The 17,142-nt window shown below is 48.0% G+C and overlaps 1 protein-coding gene across 1 annotated transcript in view; it reads left to right on the plus strand.

Annotated features, from left to right (window-relative positions):
- Nucleotides 1-2: 2 nt before the first annotated feature.
- C2CD2L (C2CD2 like) overlaps nt 3-17,142 on the plus strand; it is a gene marked incomplete at its 5' end in the record, with an annotated part of 30,139 nt that continues 12,999 nt past the window's right edge. Inside the window, 10 exon segments of the mRNA XM_019546922.1 lie at nt 3-62; nt 10,076-10,171; nt 10,654-10,773; nt 13,023-13,133; nt 13,992-14,104; nt 15,073-15,188; nt 15,375-15,422; nt 15,425-15,497; nt 16,086-16,150; nt 16,815-16,942. Of these exon segments, the coding sequence (XP_019402467.1) occupies nt 3-62; nt 10,076-10,171; nt 10,654-10,773; nt 13,023-13,133; nt 13,992-14,104; nt 15,073-15,188; nt 15,375-15,422; nt 15,425-15,497; nt 16,086-16,150; nt 16,815-16,942 (930 nt within the window).

The following is a 17,142-nucleotide window of genomic DNA, read 5'->3' on the forward strand; positions in this document are numbered from 1 at the left end:
TCCGCCACAGCTGGCAGCGCGCCTGGCTGCGCGCCCTCAACGAGCAGGCCTGCCGCCGCGGGGTAAGGCGCTGGGGGCGCGGGGCTCCTCGGGGTCCCGGCCGCGCCCGCAGGGAGAGGGACCGGGCGGGGCGGGAGGCAGTTGGTGCGCTCAAAGTCATGCCCCCATGTTAACGTGAGAGGAGGGGAACGGATCTGAAAGGTGCGCGTGCGCGGGGGGCTCGGGGCAGGGGCACGGCCTGGTGCCCAGCAGGAAAGCCCCAGGCCCTGGCTGCGCTGCACAAGTCCAGCCCGATTACCAGGGTCTCCTGCCCTAGAGGCTCATGTGAGCTTTTACTGTGCGGTCGGTACAGTAAAGCGGCTAACTTTCCAGCATGTTCCTGCAGTTAAGGGCTTCACTCCAGGTAAGTCCCAGGTGATTAACCCGCTGTGCTGATGAGATGCCCAAAGCAGACCTTGTCGGAAGGCAAACTAGTACCACTGAGCCTAGCACATCAATCAGGCAGTGAAAGAAACACCATGCAACCGTGCCTTGTCTACACATCAGTGCCGTTCCACTATCTTTAGGGAAATGCTTCTCTAGTGGTGAACGAACACTTGAATTGCAACACTTAGGAAGTGTCTGTGAAGAAGATGGTGAAATGAAAGGTAGACTGGAAAAAATGCTTGGCATTTTAAATAAAATATACCAGAGCTACACAAAGCGGCACCTGTTTTTCTGGAGGAAACGTTGTGGGGAGTAATATAAATGACTATCCTACAGGCAGTTAAACTACAGTGAGGATTACTTGGCACCTTTTACAGTTTGGCCAGATGAACAGAGGTTTAATAAGCTTGAGGAGTAGAAGGAGGGCTGATCTTGCATTAAATAACCATGTTGTGTGAACTGCCATTTGACTCTGTGTATCACTCATCCCAGCTACACAAGCTGTCATCAGACAGTAGGCTGGGAGGGGTGGGAGGTATGCAGAAGGCAAGGGGGGGGCGGTGTGTGTGTGGGGGGGGCAGGGTTCAAGCCCCGCCTTTCTCCTCCCCCACGGTCTCCCCCTGCCACTGCTTTTTCTCACTGCAGCAGTGGTGGAGAAGGGTGCAAATTTAAGACGACCTTACAATAATTAAATTCTGTAAATGGAAAACCATAACCAATTTATAAATTTTTCCATAGCCCCTCAACAATTAGATTATGGACGTCTCAAATATCAGGTCGTCTTGGATTTGGGTAAATACGGTAATTTGGCAGGTGTTTTACTTGAATGAGAAAGCTGGAGCGGCAGAGGTGATAATGCTAATCGCTGGGTTTTCCCCCCGGCACCCTAGTAACTGACCTTGGACCTGCACTTCTGCTCCTGTTCTGTCATGCTTTATCCCAGCCCTTCAGGTGTTATACCTTTCATGGCCTCCTAACCATTGAAAGGGAAACGTGTACTTTGCTTGTGGGCATAGGCCCACAGTGACTGTATAGCCAATAAGCCTGCCTCGGGCGCACTGACTCCTTCACGTTTTGAACTTGGAGAGGGGGGCAGTCCATATTGGCGAGTAGAAGCAAAGCAGTGGCAGGGAAGATACTGTCGTCTTGGTCTTGGATGGACTTAAGAGTAGTTAGAGGGTGAAGACTTGTCCCTTGCACTGTGGGCAGGCTGACCCTGGCAAGAGTCTGCAGATGCCTCCAAACGCAAGGGTCTCGGCCCTGCAGTTTGTGGCAATGGGGGATTGCCTTTGGACTTGCCCCCCTAGCTTGCTCCTTCACTGTTTTGGCTAGGGGCAAGTGAGACTATGGGGCGTCTGAACTCTAAGGTCTTGGGGCTTGGATAGATGAGGCCTGCCGTGGGTTTGGGAGTATATGAAGCCCAAGACTGATGTGTCTGAGAGTTAAGATACTTGCCAGTGGTAGTGTCACACAGATTTGAATGACTGAGTTCTGCTCGGTTGAAATTTAGAATTCAATTTGGAACTGGTTTGGCCCTGAAAGTGGGGGGGGAGGGGAGGGAGGTGGGGTGCGGAAGGAAAATCCAAAGCAGTTACTTGTAGTGGCTGGCCTGGGCCTGGAATTGCCTGTTCACCTCTTTTGTTTGGCTTATTTTAAGGTCAGATGTGTTTCTGGTGGTTCTTTGTATGAAGCTCCCTAATCTCAGTGGCAGTGGAGAGACAAGTGGGGAAAACAGTCCCTCAGTTGTAAACTGGAAAGGTAGAAGCAAACCAACCTCATTAAGGAGTGATTCTGCAAATATAGCTGGATTCTTTTGTCTGTTAAAAGTTGGGATTAAACCTGCTTTTGATTTGATGACAACGGTGTGCCTGTCCATCAGGTAACTGCCACGTACAGTTTGAATTTTCAAGTAAGAGCGTTCGTTACTTTATTCGGCTTTAGAAAGGAGAAATTGTCTTAACTTCGTGAGACACCGAATGAGTTTTTGGGGCCCCTGTACTGTGAGCTACAAACAGTAAGTTAAAAACTTACTATAGAATGAGTTTTAGTTCTCTAAGGTGGCTTAATTAGTATTTCACCAAAACTGTGGGGAAAAAAAGCCTTATTTTCCAAGTGAATATTTATGTAATGTGTAGCTACTGAAAAGTAGGCTTGTGCTTAGGTGCTGTTATTGTCTCTGCTGTTGGAGTGATGGTTCAGGGAAAATGAGAGCTGCACAATTTTTGTGGACTTACCTTTTATTGGATGACTTCCTAGTTGGGGGGAAACATGTCGGACAAACTTTGGGGCACAAAATTCCTCACGTTGACAATAAATCCAGTCCAGTCAAAGATATCAAACAAGCGGCATTTCTTATTCTGTTGCCCGTGGCAAGGGAAAATCCTCTTGTTAAACAGTCAACAAACAAAATCACTGTTGTCTTTTGGCACACGTTGGTAACGTTTTCAATCTAAAATTAACAGCCGGCATCCCATATTGGCAATGATATTTTCTGAGCCCAGTGCAATTTGTGCTGTGTGAAAGGAGGAGATCTTCACAGGTAGTTTAGGGCTGGGTTATCCGTAAAACTGAATAACAGGATCAGGTTCAAAACTTGAACAGTTTTATGGAAAAGATGGTCTTTGACCGAGTGTTTGTTACTTTGACAAAAATAGGGATATCCATGAAAGTGTCTGTCCACCTGGAGTTGATCATGTTCTCTAAAAGCGATTGCTGCTGTTGCTGAATCTTGTTAATGTCTTAATATTTAGCATAATGTGTGCGCACACAATGATTAATAGAGAGAACAGGGAGTCTTGCATTTGAAAAAGGAAAATCACAGCTTTTGTTTGAAGAATTTGACCAGCTCTCCCTTTTTGAATGCTTTAGGAGACTAGTCCAAGCTTGCCAGTTCTAACGTAACTTTTTTTTTTTTCCTGGTTTTTTTTGCACCGGTCCTGGAAGCACTGCAATACCAGGTCAATGCATGGAGTGCACCACCCAACACCAAAAAGAATCTCCGATGGATGACATCAGAGACAATCACCTGCCCTGGGGAGCCTGCCTATGTGGTCACGGTGCTTCCCCTGCCAGGCACAACACTAGTCCAAAGCTAAAAGGCTTATGGCACTGTACTCTCCATCCATGCCTGGAACCTAGCTGAGCCAGGGGAAAGAGCTCTGGCCCCCAAGGTGAAGTTATTCCTGCAAGGCCCTGGTGTGGCATCTCACAATGGCAGAAGCAGTTTGAGGGAAGCTTGCATTCCTGCTTGTGCCTTACCTGGTCTGAACTTAAAATAGCTGACGATATGGTTGTCTGACAATAATTTTTGAATAACCTGGATGACCTACTCATCTTCCACCTACTTTGTGCTGAGTTGTGTGGAATCCCGTGTAGCTCTTCTTGTCTGTAAGTCAGTTTTTCTCAGTAACTCGTGGGTCAGTGGAACTTCTTTCTGCTGTCTGCATTCCTTAAAATGAGTTCTGTGTTCTGACATTGCTGCAGGTTAGTTAGAACCCCCCCCCCCAATATACATTAAACATGGCTGTATTTCTGGGTCCACAAACCTTGACTCAGCCTCTTCCCTAGCTAAATAGAGCTCTCCTATCATTATAAGGGCTGGTCCTTACATTACCCCACACAGTAAACTGAGAACAAGAATGGCAGGGGCAGGCTAATGACATTACTAGCAGGTAGATTTAGATTCAGCGCAAGTAGATGCTGCTCTATATATGGCATATGTATAACTTGTAGAATTCTCTGTTGATTCTAATGTCTTGGTCAAATTGCGTGGCTGTGTGTAAACAGGGTGAGGTTAGTGATGATGGAAGTCAAAACCTTTATAGAGATGCTGGTGAAGCTAAGCAAGAAATACTTTGATGCTTGAAGATGTCCGGTGATCAAGATTCTCTCCCCTGCTGTTCTCCCCTGAGTGTAAAGCACCATGCAGTTGGTCAGATTCATTACTATCCCTCAGCTGACTGACATGGTCCCTTTTTACAGGTGCATACTATTTCTAAAATAGTACTATTTCTGAGTGCCAAAGTGAGTCTTAAAAGGCAGAGCTGGTCAAATCTGTGAAGCTTGCTACAAGTGCAGATTTGAAGTATGCTGCTTTCTTCAGTGTGTGTGTGTGTGTGTGTGTGTGTACAGGGGAGGAACTTGCAAAATATGGGCATTACAAAAGGAAGAACTTGGAAAGGAGAGTTATGAGGAAGGTGGTGAGGTAGAAGAGTAAAGGCATGCATAGTGCAAGGAGTAGTGTAGAAAAGGACGCACGGTGGAGGGAACAGTAGATGGGGTAGTGTTGGTGACAGAGGTGCATAAGTCAACGTGCTTTACAGCAACAGCTTAATGAGCATCCTCTGGGACGCTGGCAGTGCTTCTTCCTTAGTGTCCTTTGCAATGAGCTATTTGGCAGAATTCACAGACTTGCTGGAATCTGACAGGGCTGCGCCAGGAGCACTTTTGTTACGGCCTCGAACTTGTGACCCCCCGGGCTGTCAACCACGTGCCTTACTACCTATACCACCGCAGCCCACTGATAACGGTCACTAGTTGCAAATCCCTGCTCTCTACTCCAGAAAAAGGACTATTAGATTCACTCCACCATCTGCTCCAAGCAAAAATATTGGCACAGATGAGACTCTTATTGCCCATGGCACAGCAGAAATCTGTCTCTTTCCCTCCCAAGCATACATACTCATAGCTCAGCACTGGTTCCAACTGTTGTTTTATACATCTGTTAACCAACAGTGCCTCGGTGCCGTAAAGGGAAAGGAGAACATTCGTGATCGGTATCTTGCTTGAGGCAGTTATGTCCAACAGAAAGCCCTCTACTTTCATCTTCTCTCCCCCAAATAAGTTTTTGCAAATACAAATTTGCCATGGCCTTAGATTTTACCAGTGGATCAGGCATGGGTAGTGTTGCATCAGTCTAAGACGGGCATCCTTATAAAAGCACAAAGCAAATGGCATTAACTCTCCTCTTGTTGACTCGGAGGTGGTTAATGTGCACTGGGCTTTAGAAACCTCCCTCCCCGTCCAGGGATGTGCTGGAGGAAGCTTGGTTTGCTGCTCTCCACGTTGTACCTCTTGGGGGGTGAACAAAAGATGAGGCTCCACAGCCTGTCAAAGAAGGGGAACTTTGTGATGGCTTTGGCAGACAGAAGGGACTTTTTGATGTTGAGAAGCAGAAGCTGAGAGGTCTTCTTCCACATCCTGTTATGTGAGAGTGCATGTGGGAAGGGCTGTTTGGGTCTAATCTAGACTGCTGCTAGATTCAAGTGATGGAACATCTTGCATGGTACCAAAAATGCTTGCCTGTGTTCCAAGGCAAAGCATAGCTGCTGCTGATTGCCCTCCTAACGGGAGCCGTGGAGATTGTGAGAGAGAAGGAAGCACATGTAGCTAAACCTGGCTCTGAGCTGCTCTGTCCAGCGGGACCTGGTGGGTAGAATTGGGACCTACGTATGGAGTTGGATAAGACCTGACATGGTGGATTTTTAAAGACCCGTGTAAATTTTCTTGCGTAGGAAGGAACCGCCCTCTAGTCCACTAGCCAAATTCAGCCTGCAGTGCCCTGGGATTCAGCCAGCGAGGCTTTCCCTGGGTTGGGATATTAGGCAGCAGGGGCAATTATTTCTCAAGCTGCATGCAGCTGGGTTGGAGCCGGGTCACGCTCCCTCCCCTGTGGGTCTAGGTTGAGGCTGGGCCGTGCCCCTCGAGCTGACACGGCTGGATCGGGGCTGGGATGCTCCCTCTCCCCTCCTCACCAGAGGCTGGATCGGGCCCTGCTGTGCCCACGCCAGGCACCAGATTGGTCCCACTGGCAGGACCTGGCCCTCAGAGGGACGGGACGTGGCCCATCCAGCCTGTAGGGGTGCAGGGAGTGGTGGTAGGGTACAGAAGCTTTGTTGTTGTTCATCTGATGCCCCCTTTCCTTGTAGAGCATGCTTGGCTGACACTGGTTCTGTGTCTGTATGCCGATTCCTTTACAGTAGGGCTGCACAGCTTCTAAGTCCCTGGGGCCCATGTATTGCCCAGGCCATATCAGGAGAGCCATGGGCCACTGGGCCAAGTGCTAGGTGCGCTCCCCTTCACTGCCGCACGCAGGCGCATCTCCCAACAGCGTGCTTCACTGCACGGGTTGCCTCCAAAGCACTGGGTCGCCTCCTCCCCTTCTTGCTGTCCCATGCAGGCATGATTCCCTTCTCCCACCCCCGCTTCCTGTGTAGCCCCAGCTTTCCCCTCGTCTCGCCTTGCCTGGAGTCTCCCTCTCCCTTGGCTTCCTGCAGTATGCCCTGAGGCTCTTAGGATGGGGACCTTGGAGAATTTGGCTGCTGTTGCAGCTGGATTGACTGGGGGAACAGTGCTGGGCTGAGAAAGTATCCCCTTGTGGGCCACATGTGGCCCCATGGGCTGGCAGTTGGACAGTCCTGCTTAAGAGTTTAAGTCCTCATCCTGGAACTTGTTTCCAGTGTTTGCATGTGGGGGGGTAAAATTGAATTTTTAATAACCTTTCTTTTAGTGACGACCTTCCTCATTTCTGATCCCAAAAACTTGTCCTCAATGAGAAGAGACATAAGAGTTTCAGCAGCTCGAGGAAAAAATCCCTTGAGGTTCTGAGTGCCAAAATGGGAAGAAAGTGAGGGAGCAGCTGCATGTGACTAAAGGCTGATTTAGACCTTTAGAACACGATTTTTTTTTTTTTTTTGATTTGCTGTTTTAAATCCAAGTGACTAGATGAAGTTCACTGTCTCTAATGTGAGACTTTTGGATAACAGTGTGCTGTCTCAGAGCCAGTATGGGATCAGAATACAGGTGCCCCTAGGCTTTAATCCGGACTGCGTCCCTCATGTGCCAGGGGAAGTTGAGCAAATAATTTAATTTCTTCAGTGTCTTTCCCCTTTTTGTTATTGAGGCCACGGTAGCAGCTTCTTACCTCCATAGGGCTGCTGAGAAGCAACAAATATGTGGAAGATGTAAAAGTATCAGCCGCGTCCAGCGTGCTCCTGCTGCGTGTGTTACGTCCCCCCGCACACTGTAATATGGTGGCGATGGGATAGAATTCTGCTTGTGTTCCCCTTTCTTGCAAAATTTCAACTTTTTTCAGCAGTTGGCAAGACGAGGATCCGGCGTATATGACTGATACCCGTTTTGATATGTTAAGGTTGGGGGCACGGGAAGAGATTAACATGACAGCTGTTGTTCTGTAGTTCTTATACCTTTTCAGTTAAGATGGACACATGCAAGACTAAAATTCAAATAAGTAAATGCAAATTTTCCTGACATCTTCTAACAAGCAACAGCCCAGGGCTGAGCAGTTTGCCGTACGCCTTGTCTTTGCCATCCGTAAATGCAGTTGTCACAAAGAGTTGGTTTTGATAAGTCAGAATGTATTACTCAGCTGTGTGTTGCTGCTTTTTCCTTTGATTGGATTAGGCCTGATGGCAATTCTGTCAGAGAAAAATGTTATAAGGAGCTTTTTACTCCCCTCTGCGATCCATACCAACTTCAAACTCTTGCACCTGATAGATAAGAGTGATTGGAGTCTGAGCTTGTTCTCATTACACATGATAGCCATATAGCAAGGCCACCCCTCCTGTTCTCCTTTCTAGGCCCCAAGGGGGCTCGGAGATTTCAGCTAGAGGTGAAAATCCTAAAGTGCTTCTGGATAGTTATTTTTAGCTGCTGCTGCTTTTCTGCTATCAGAGTTTTTCCCTTTTAGCAGTGCCTGCTGAAGAACCAGAACGTGTGCGTGTCTATGAAAAGCTAGAATTTGGCAGTGGAATTACTGCAGAAAGGGCAGTACAGTAGCTGTATATATTTCGCAAGGGCATTGAACGGTCAGGACACTAGAGGATCCATCTTGGCTATGTGGTGCTTGTTAAGTGGGTTTGATCAACTGTGAGGCATTCAGGCTAAGAAATCTGGCAGCAGGAGGAAAATGTTCCCACTGGTCCTTGTTTAGTCGCATAGGTTTCCTTCTCTTTCGATTTTAACTCTGAGTATCGATGTAACTTTTTAATTTTCAAAGGCTGTTTACTAATCCCCCTCCAATGTTACTGTAAGGAAATAGAGTCAATGTTATTTTCAGTTTGTAGACTTGGAAGTGGGCAAGAAGGAGTGACTTGCTAACGATCAGTAACAGAGGCAGAATTATAGCTTAAGTCTTAGTGAGTTCCTGTCTTGTGTTTATTCTATAAGGCTGTTCCTGTTCAAGCGATCAGTCTTGCTTTTTAGCACCGCTGTCTGTACAACTTTTCTTCACTCTTAATGAATTTCACAAGTATAACTGAGGCCGGGATGTTCAGGCCATGCTGTGTGCACCTCTCTGTTTTGCAAAATATGATGCGCATGAGAAGGTAGAAGACTAATCATACAGAATCAGACTTGCAATCCATCTACACTAGTATCTTGCTTTAGGTGCCAGCTAGCATGCGATGCCTCCAAGAAAGATCTGGGGAACCCTTTGACAGGCAAATGGGGGAAGAGAGGGCTGGAATAAGGTGCTCTCTAAATATCTTGGTCTAGCCCATAACACTCAGAGATGTGTCTTTGGTCCTGACTACACTTCGTTCAACAGCTGCTTCTCATTTTACTTCTGAATTTTGCGTCTCCGTTTTGGCTGCCTCTCTGTCCTCGGGTTCCAGGACAAGGAGAAGAGAAGTTCATTATCTGCATCTCTGCAGTTCACTGTTGTAGTTTGTGCTATCCTTCCCAGTGCTAAAGGCTGTCTGGCACTTGTCATGAAGAAGCTCTGTTTTAAGTTGCTTAAAATTTTATTATGCTCCCCCGCCCTCCTTTGCCACTTCCTTCTCCACCTCGGGTGTGCAGGGCTGAGGGTGAGCTTGCGGCATATGGTGCAGTGGGGAATGGGGGCACGGGTCTCCTGTGCAGCAGTGGAGGAGCGGGTTGGGGGTGGGTTTCGTGGGCTGTGCGGGCGGAGCCTGCCCTGGTGTGGCCTGCAGGGCACGCAGCCCCCAGCTGTTTGGAAGCTGGACAGCCTTGGCTTAGGCAACCTGTTCTCGCCTCCATCTCCCTGCTCGGCAAAGCCTTGACTACCACCTGTGACAGTGGTTTTACTCGGTGCACCTCTGTCTAAATACCGCCTCTCCTTGGAGCCTGAAAGGAGTGGTGTGCAATCTGTATGTGCTTGGGGGCTGTCAGTTTCTTGCAACCCCTCTTTCACCAGAAGTCTGGCTGCTTCCTGCTGGGAATTCATAGCAGGCACAAGCAAAGAACAGAAGAGATGCTCTCGTGCATGCTTTTTGATGGGAGCCACTTTGCCATGTGAGAGGCTTGGGGTGCCGGGGGGGAGGCACATAGGAGCTGAAATATCACTGTCTGAAAGGTGTTATGTTTGGTAACATCATAGTTGAGGCCAAGTTACTGGGACTTTAGATTTCCTTTAACCTGCTGTCACCACATTTGTGCTCAGTTTTGGAATGCTTCAGGCTCCATTCGGATTACCACAGACCGGTAATGCCGTAAGCAGACCACGAAAGGTTTACCTTTCAGTGGTTTGGAATATCTCTGCTGCTCTGTTAGCTCTGCGCCCGTATGCGAGTTCCCTGAAAGAGCTCTGGAGGCCTCTTGTTGAAATTACTGATCTGTTTGAAACCTGCTTTGCCCTTGCTTGGGAACTAACTGGAGTCTCTTGCCCTAGAGTTCAGTGCAAATCACATTTGAAGAGAGTTCTCACCTACCACCAACTGCAAATATAAGTCACGTGACCTGCGTAGACCAGTCGGACCACAGCATGGTAAGGCTCTCCGTCTTGGATCTCGCTATGATTTCTTTCCGCTTACCTGCTAGTCTGCGTTACCAAGATTACCTTGCCCTATAGGACTGGCCCAGAGCTGCAGTTGGGCATGAGCTGTGAGGGGGTCCACTTGGGACTGGAATAGCTGTGGTGGTTCCTGCAGGTCAGGACTGAGGCATGGCAGCAGAGCTGAGCACTCAAGTTAGGAGTGAGAGGCAGCGATAGAGCCGAGTTACAGAAGTCTACGTGGGGCTTGTTCTTTGCGCTAATCGTTGCCCGGGATAGTACTGCTGGCTTTTAACGTTGGGATCCTACAATCAAAAGCAGAATGGATCTTGTGAGCTAATGTGGCCTTACTGAATCCTTGCTGTAGCTTAAGGAGCAAATTCATGAGGTTGCTGTGGTTCATGTGTTGGCCCGATGTTTGTGTACCCACGACTTGCGCATTTGTTCATGGAGATGGCCTTCTTTCTTCTGTCTAGGTATTGCGCTGCCATCTGTCAGCTGATGCTGTGAAGTTCCCGGTTTCTGTTGCCCAACAGTCCCCAGCAGCTATTTCCATGGATACCTATCAAGTCACTTTGGGTTTGCTGCAGGCTCAGGTAACCTATGCGCTAACAGTGGAATTTAGATGTTTTCCGCTTGCACTGATGAGCTGTTTAGCTCCTGATGATCCTTGTTCCTTAATAAATAATAAGAATTCATATCGCTTGACCTTTTTTACCACTCTTTCCAGGGGTCCACTTTTAATACTAAAAGTTCCATTTTAAGAAAAAATAACTTCAGTAGCTTCCCACCAGAGTATTTGCTTACTTCTGAGAGAGGACAGGGTTTAGATTTCTTTTGAAGAAAGAACTGAGGCAAGAGATGTTTGGTCCTGGGCAAGGACCATTATGCCTGAAAGAGACCTGGGCCCCATCACAGGCATCTGTCCTATAATCCCTTTCACAAATGGATCAAGTCCCCTCTTGAAACTACTAAGGTATCTGTCCCCCTCTTCCCCTTTACCTGTTCCACTTGGAAGGGTATCCCAGAACCTTGTTGCTGCAAGGGCTAGAAATGTTCTCTCTTTTAGCTTAAACTTGCTTATGGTTAGTGGGTACCAACAGTGTCCTACTGTTAAACTAGTTGTTTTCCTTCTCTGGCTATGCTCACCTTTCGATTTGGAGCTGGCAGGGATAAATTGCAGCCATGCATTTGCTTCTACGTGGTAGAAATAAAGTGATCAGGGGTGTTGGTCTAAGGTCATAGGCAGACGAGTTTCTTTGGCTAAATGTGATTATTTTTTATTAGACCAACTAAAGAGCTGGAAAATGTTACAACTATTTAATTGGTCTAATAAAAGATACCACACTTACCCAAAGAACCTTCTCACCCTAGGATCAGGAACTTTTGCTTGTCTTCTCATGAATGAGCCTGCGTTCCCGTGTTGCACACAAGGTGCCCAAACTGCAAGTCAGTACTGAAAAGTGTTAGAGGGTAATTTCTTTTTCCTTTACTGTTACATGCACCATTTCATTGTCATCAGTGTAGAGGTAATTAAGGGCCAAGCCCTGGTGACATCTCCCTGGGGAAAAAGAATATTTCTCCGGGCCTGGGGCAGCCACTGGAACCTCGTGGTGCACAGCAGAAGCTGAGAGAGGGAGAATGGCCTGTAAATTTGTGTTGGAACTGACCGGGCTGAACAGATGTCTGGATTAATAGTGAAAGTAGTCTTCGCTGTGTCACCCTCTGGACTGTCTGGTGATCAGTTCTTAAGAACATAAGAAGTGCCAGGCTGGGTCAGACCAGTAGTCCATCTAGCCTAGTTTCCTGTCTTTGACCGTTGCAGACGTGGATGCTGTAGAGGCAGAACATCGAACCAGGGATCTCTCGCTTTATTCAATACCCTCCCTGGCATCTGCTGTTCTTTGGGTTTGTAGGTACCAGAGGAAACATCTCCAACCCTTCTGTTCAAGGGGCTGAAGTGCCACAGTACAGTGTTATGCTCTTGTTGGTCTCTACGCTATAGAAACGTGAGGAATCCTGGCTAACTGCTGGAAACCTTTATACCACGTGGCAGGCTCTGTCGGCGGTAGATGCGAGTGTGTGCGTTTTGTCAGAGTTGTTGTTGTTGTTGTTGTTGCGAGCTCTTACTTTTCTGGGCTATTATGGGTACCAAGCTGAAAGACCATAAGCAAACTGTATTGCGTTGATACCAGTCGTAGCTCCTCCCCTTCGTCCGACAGCAATGCTTGGTTACGCTGGGTCCTGCTGGTAACTAAATCCTACTTCTGTCCATCTTTTTTGATTTGTATCCTGCCCTTCCCGACAAAGGCATAGGGTGGCTTACAAAAAGAAAACAATGAATCAAGAACAGGGGAGTGACAAGAGGAGCTTACTGTGTCTCAGCCTGGTTGTGTTTGGTGAATGCCTGCCCAAATAGGAAGCGCTTCTGAGAGATGCTTGGGCACAGGCTCTGGCAAGCCTCCAGATGGAGGGTGTGCCGGAACCGCGAGGGGTCGTTGTAGAGAGTGCCTTTGCACACGCTTGCACCAAACCGACTGGGTATGTTGATGGCACTTGTAGGAGGTTGCTTTTGGCTAACTTTAGGGATTGCAGTGAGGTGTAAGGGAGACCCTGGGTAGTAGGGCCCAGATTAGTTGGGGCCTGTTAGGTCAAAATCAGAACCTTAAACTGTGCCTGGAAAGCTACTGGGAGACCATGCAGACTCTGGAATTGTATGCTTCTGGCAACCCACTCCTGTCAGAAGATGGGCCACCATGTTCTGCCATAGCTGCAGCTTCCAGACAGAGTAACACACCTAATATTAACTTTACGCGCTCTAATTATCTCATTTGGCCTGCGCCAGGTGGAGATCCATTTGGAAGAGATACAAAATGAGGGCCTGGTGGTGTCATGGATGTTCCAAGACAGACCAGACCTGAACTTATCGGTTCTTCCACGACTTCAGTCTCGTGAAGTGAGTAAACTGAGGATGGGGTGGATTGAGATGGGAAGGATGGGGGTGGCTGGAACCCAAAATCGGCTGTAACTTGGAGAAAGGTGTGTGTGTGTGTGTGTGTGTGTTATGACCTTAAGATAACAGTGATGCATCTTCCCTGAATCTGTAAATGGTAATGTGGGTGAGGTTCCAGTGGCTTGTGCCGCTTTACCAAGCTCTAAGCAAGGCGGTTGGATGGTATGACAAAAAAAACCCTATCTGTGTTACACGGGTACTTGCATAATTGCTTTCAGTGCTGGATCTGAGGTTGGGAGAGTTTTTGGGGAAAAAAGCTAACGCAGGCAGCTCACCATGTTAATAACTTAGTGAATGGAACCTGGGCACATTTTTGTCTCCACAGCTTGGTCCCTCCAATCCCCCATGTCTTATTTGTGCCTTGTATCTGTGCTGATAATCCTGCTGTCCCCTGGCTTGTTCTTTCTGTGTTGCTGTGGGAATCCAGCTGTCTTGTACAAAGTGAAGCAGCATAGTCACTGGTTGTCTTGCATGGCTATGACAAGTCTTCTCCCATCACAATTTGGGGTGAATGCAGATCATGGGGGAGGGGGGGGGATGCTAGGACTTGCCCATGACCCACTAGCTCTGAAGCCTCTGATGGGTTACCATATGCTGTATAGATAGGCAGTGTTGCCAGGTGGCTTTCCTTTTCTAGGAGGGGTAAAGGGAATGCAAAATAGACTATGGATTTTTCAGGGTTATGTGACCCTGCCTTAGATGAACTGAGGTCACTTGGACATAAGTTAAGGACTGCTCTAACACAGAATGTTTCATTCTCCCAATCTTTCCTTTGTTTCTTCTTGGCTTGCTGGACAAAAGAATGATGGGAAAGTGGATCTCTCTACCATCAAGGATCTTATTGAGGACTCCATTCTCAGCACGCAGCCTGCCATGATGGTGAATCTGAAGGCATGTACTGTTGGTGGCAATGTGGTAAGACTTTCCCAACTTGTAACCTGATGAGGCACTGGAATTCAATCCGTGTGAGATTGCTGAGGTGGAGAGCAAGACTAGAATTGAACAGAATTAGATGTACCTGTGTGTTGCCATATAACCAAGGGTGCAGATGCCTGTGGCCTTCAGTTCATGATGGCAGACGGACAGTCACGGGTGTATCAGCACTGGATGCTGATCACTTCTTTTGGGTTTTTGTTTTTGTTTCTTTTTAGGTGTGGGGGGAAAATGTGTGGGCTATGGGTCTTATCTAGCCTTGCAATTCCTTTTTTCATCTCTGTGTTGGTTAGACTGTTTACACAGAAGTGCAGTCCTGTAGTGGTCAGATTTGGGAGAGTGCAAAGCAGACCCTAGAGATGCATAATATTTGTTGACCTGTTTGGGTGCATACCTCATTCCACTTCCTCTCCTGCAGCCAAAGTTTGTTCTCTACTGTTTGCTTTCTTGCTTCACTGCAGACCTCTGAATCCAGAGCGGACTAACCTTTTTGGCAAGCATGCTACAAATCAGCCCAACACCCTTCCAAAATGCCATTCTGATCCCCTTTCTCTTGCTGCTCTGCTTTCTGCTCCCTGCCCGTCTGCCATGTGCCACGCAGAGGCTGCTTGTGCCACAGGTTGGCCATCTCTGTCTTGAACAATAACGCTCGGGTAGTCACTGGCCTGTAAACTCTCATACATTAATTGGCTTTGACTCATTTCAGCTTAATGAACAGCTTTTCTGCTTCGCTTGTGCCTGTTGTCATTAATGGTAACTTGGGGAGATGCTAGGATTCGTGCCATACCTTTCAGTTGCGTTCTGCTGGGCTTAGTCCGTTTTCCTTCCTCTTAATCAGCGTTGTCCTTTGCCTTTCTCCTCTCTGAGCTGCGGTGACTCCTTCCCCTGACCTGTTGTCTCAGAGGTGCAAGGAATGGCAATAGGTTACGACCCTCCTTGTTCTTCCTTCGGTGTCCAATGCTAAGCTGTCTCGGGAACCCTCCTCAGACATGGCAAGCCCAATGATGCACAAGCTGCTACTCCGGAACCCACGAGCACTCAGCTTGGGCCATGAGGAGAAGCAAGGTGGGAACAGAGAAACCAATTTACCTAGTGTAGGGTTTCAGAGGATGGGGAGAGACTCCTCTTTGTCACTAGGGCTAGACAGACATGCACGTTAATGCAAGATGTTGATGATTTGCTCTGTCAGGTTTAGTTCTTTTCTTCCCTGCTGTCTGCTTCCTTTGATCTGATCTCTCTATCCCATGCCAGGAAGTGGGGACTTTTGCTTTGTGGCAGAGCTAGACAATCCTTTGCAGCAGAATGGACAAAGCCCGTGAGAGCCAGCAGTGCCAGTGCAGGAGCAGAGGTGGAATGGAATGAGGAGCTTGCATTGTAAGGAAATGGTAGTTTGTTCTTGGGTTTTCTAATATTTTTTTTTTCTTTAAAATGTGGGGGTGATGAAGGCAAGCCTGCTAGATCTCTAGAATTCACTAGACTGGCATGTTGCTAAGGGAAATGGCCAACCGGTGAACTCCACTGTATTGAGACAAGTTTGTATTTTCCACCTGTGCATCTGTCCCATCCATTCCTATACTTGGCTCCAATAGCAGTTGTTAAAATGCACTTCAGTTTTTGGATATGCAGAACTTCTCCATGTCCTCTTCTGCCCTACTTTCCCTACAGCTATGCATTTAGATCCTGACCTCCCCAAATAACTGTGTTGTACAAGCTCCACTTCCCTCTTCCTCCCACCATCTCCACCTCCCCACAGACAGACTGACTGCAGCTCTGTAAGTCCACCGTACTGTGAGCTTGAGTCCCTCGTTCCCCATCCCCATCTCCAACCACCCTGAAATAGAATCTAGAACATGTGTGGCGAAGATTTAGCAATTGGGTTGGCAGGAGGGGAGGAGTAGCATGTGGGAGAACTAGAAAGAAGCCTTTCAGCATGTGCCTAATCCAGTGCTTCTATCTTGGCAGGGATCTGGGGCCAGAGAGCAAAGAGTTAAAGCTCCAGGTGTTGAGGATCAGCAGCGGGGGTGAAAGTAAGTACGGAACCCACAGGGAAGAACTGTGGAGTTGAATAGGCTTTCCCAGTGTCACTAATGGCGCTCTGAAATTCTTACAAGGGTTAGGGTCCTCCTGGGAGGGCAGGGAGACCTGAGCCGCTCTGTTTCAGTTTGTGGATCTCGTACCTGACTGAACTGTTATGTGGGTTACAAACTCTGGAAAAGATACTTCATTGGGGTTTAGATGTAGTGAAAGCTCTGACAATTTTCAGATGTGACCTCTGCCAGCTGGGTTGTGGGGCAGATGTTTTCCTTACTAATTTCTCTGATACCTGGAAGCTTGCCCATGGCATAACATTCTGGTTGCAAATAAAGAAGACTGAAGAAGGGCCGTGTTCTGGAGGGCAGGTGAGTACGATGCAGTGTTATCAGGCTTCTGCCTGGCTGCTCAAGGCTTCATTCCTGAGTGCAAGACCCGAGTCTGAGGGAACCTGCAGAACTCTTATCTCCAGAACCGGGGGTGCACAGTTCATTCATGGCTCAAGCACACGCAGACTGGTCCCAGTGACTCCTCCACTGACGGGAGATGGCCTGCTGCAGCTGTGAGGCTGTTCCTTGTTGGAGCAGGAAGTTGAATTCCCCAGAGACTAAAAAGGAGGTTTTGGAGGCATCTGGCTTATGCTTGTTCTCCCTGTCACAGATCTGCTGCTTGGACATGCCATAGTCTTCCTTCACCTCCTTAGCAAGCAGCCTTCTGGGAAGCAGGCCTTTTCACTGACCCCAGGTGTGGGACATTCAGTGGCACCTGTTGCTACCCTTATGTTGGAGGTAAGCTTATGGCTTAGGAAGGTCTGTGGAGTGCCTGCCCTGGAAGAGTTGCAAGAGGTGAACCTCCTTGTAAGGAGGTGGAATTTGGGTTGTGGCGTAGGAAGCTCCAGTGGCAAGAACAGCATCGCTAGAGGTGAAAATGTCTCAGTTGCTAGGGGGCACTGCTCTTTCCTGTGCTCCTGAGCCTCCTGCAAGAACCA

Source organism: Crocodylus porosus, unplaced genomic scaffold (assembly GCF_001723895.1).
Source record: "Crocodylus porosus isolate Cpor-Errol unplaced genomic scaffold, CroPor_comp1, whole genome shotgun sequence".
In the NCBI taxonomy this organism is placed as follows: domain Eukaryota; kingdom Metazoa; phylum Chordata; order Crocodylia; family Crocodylidae; genus Crocodylus; species Crocodylus porosus.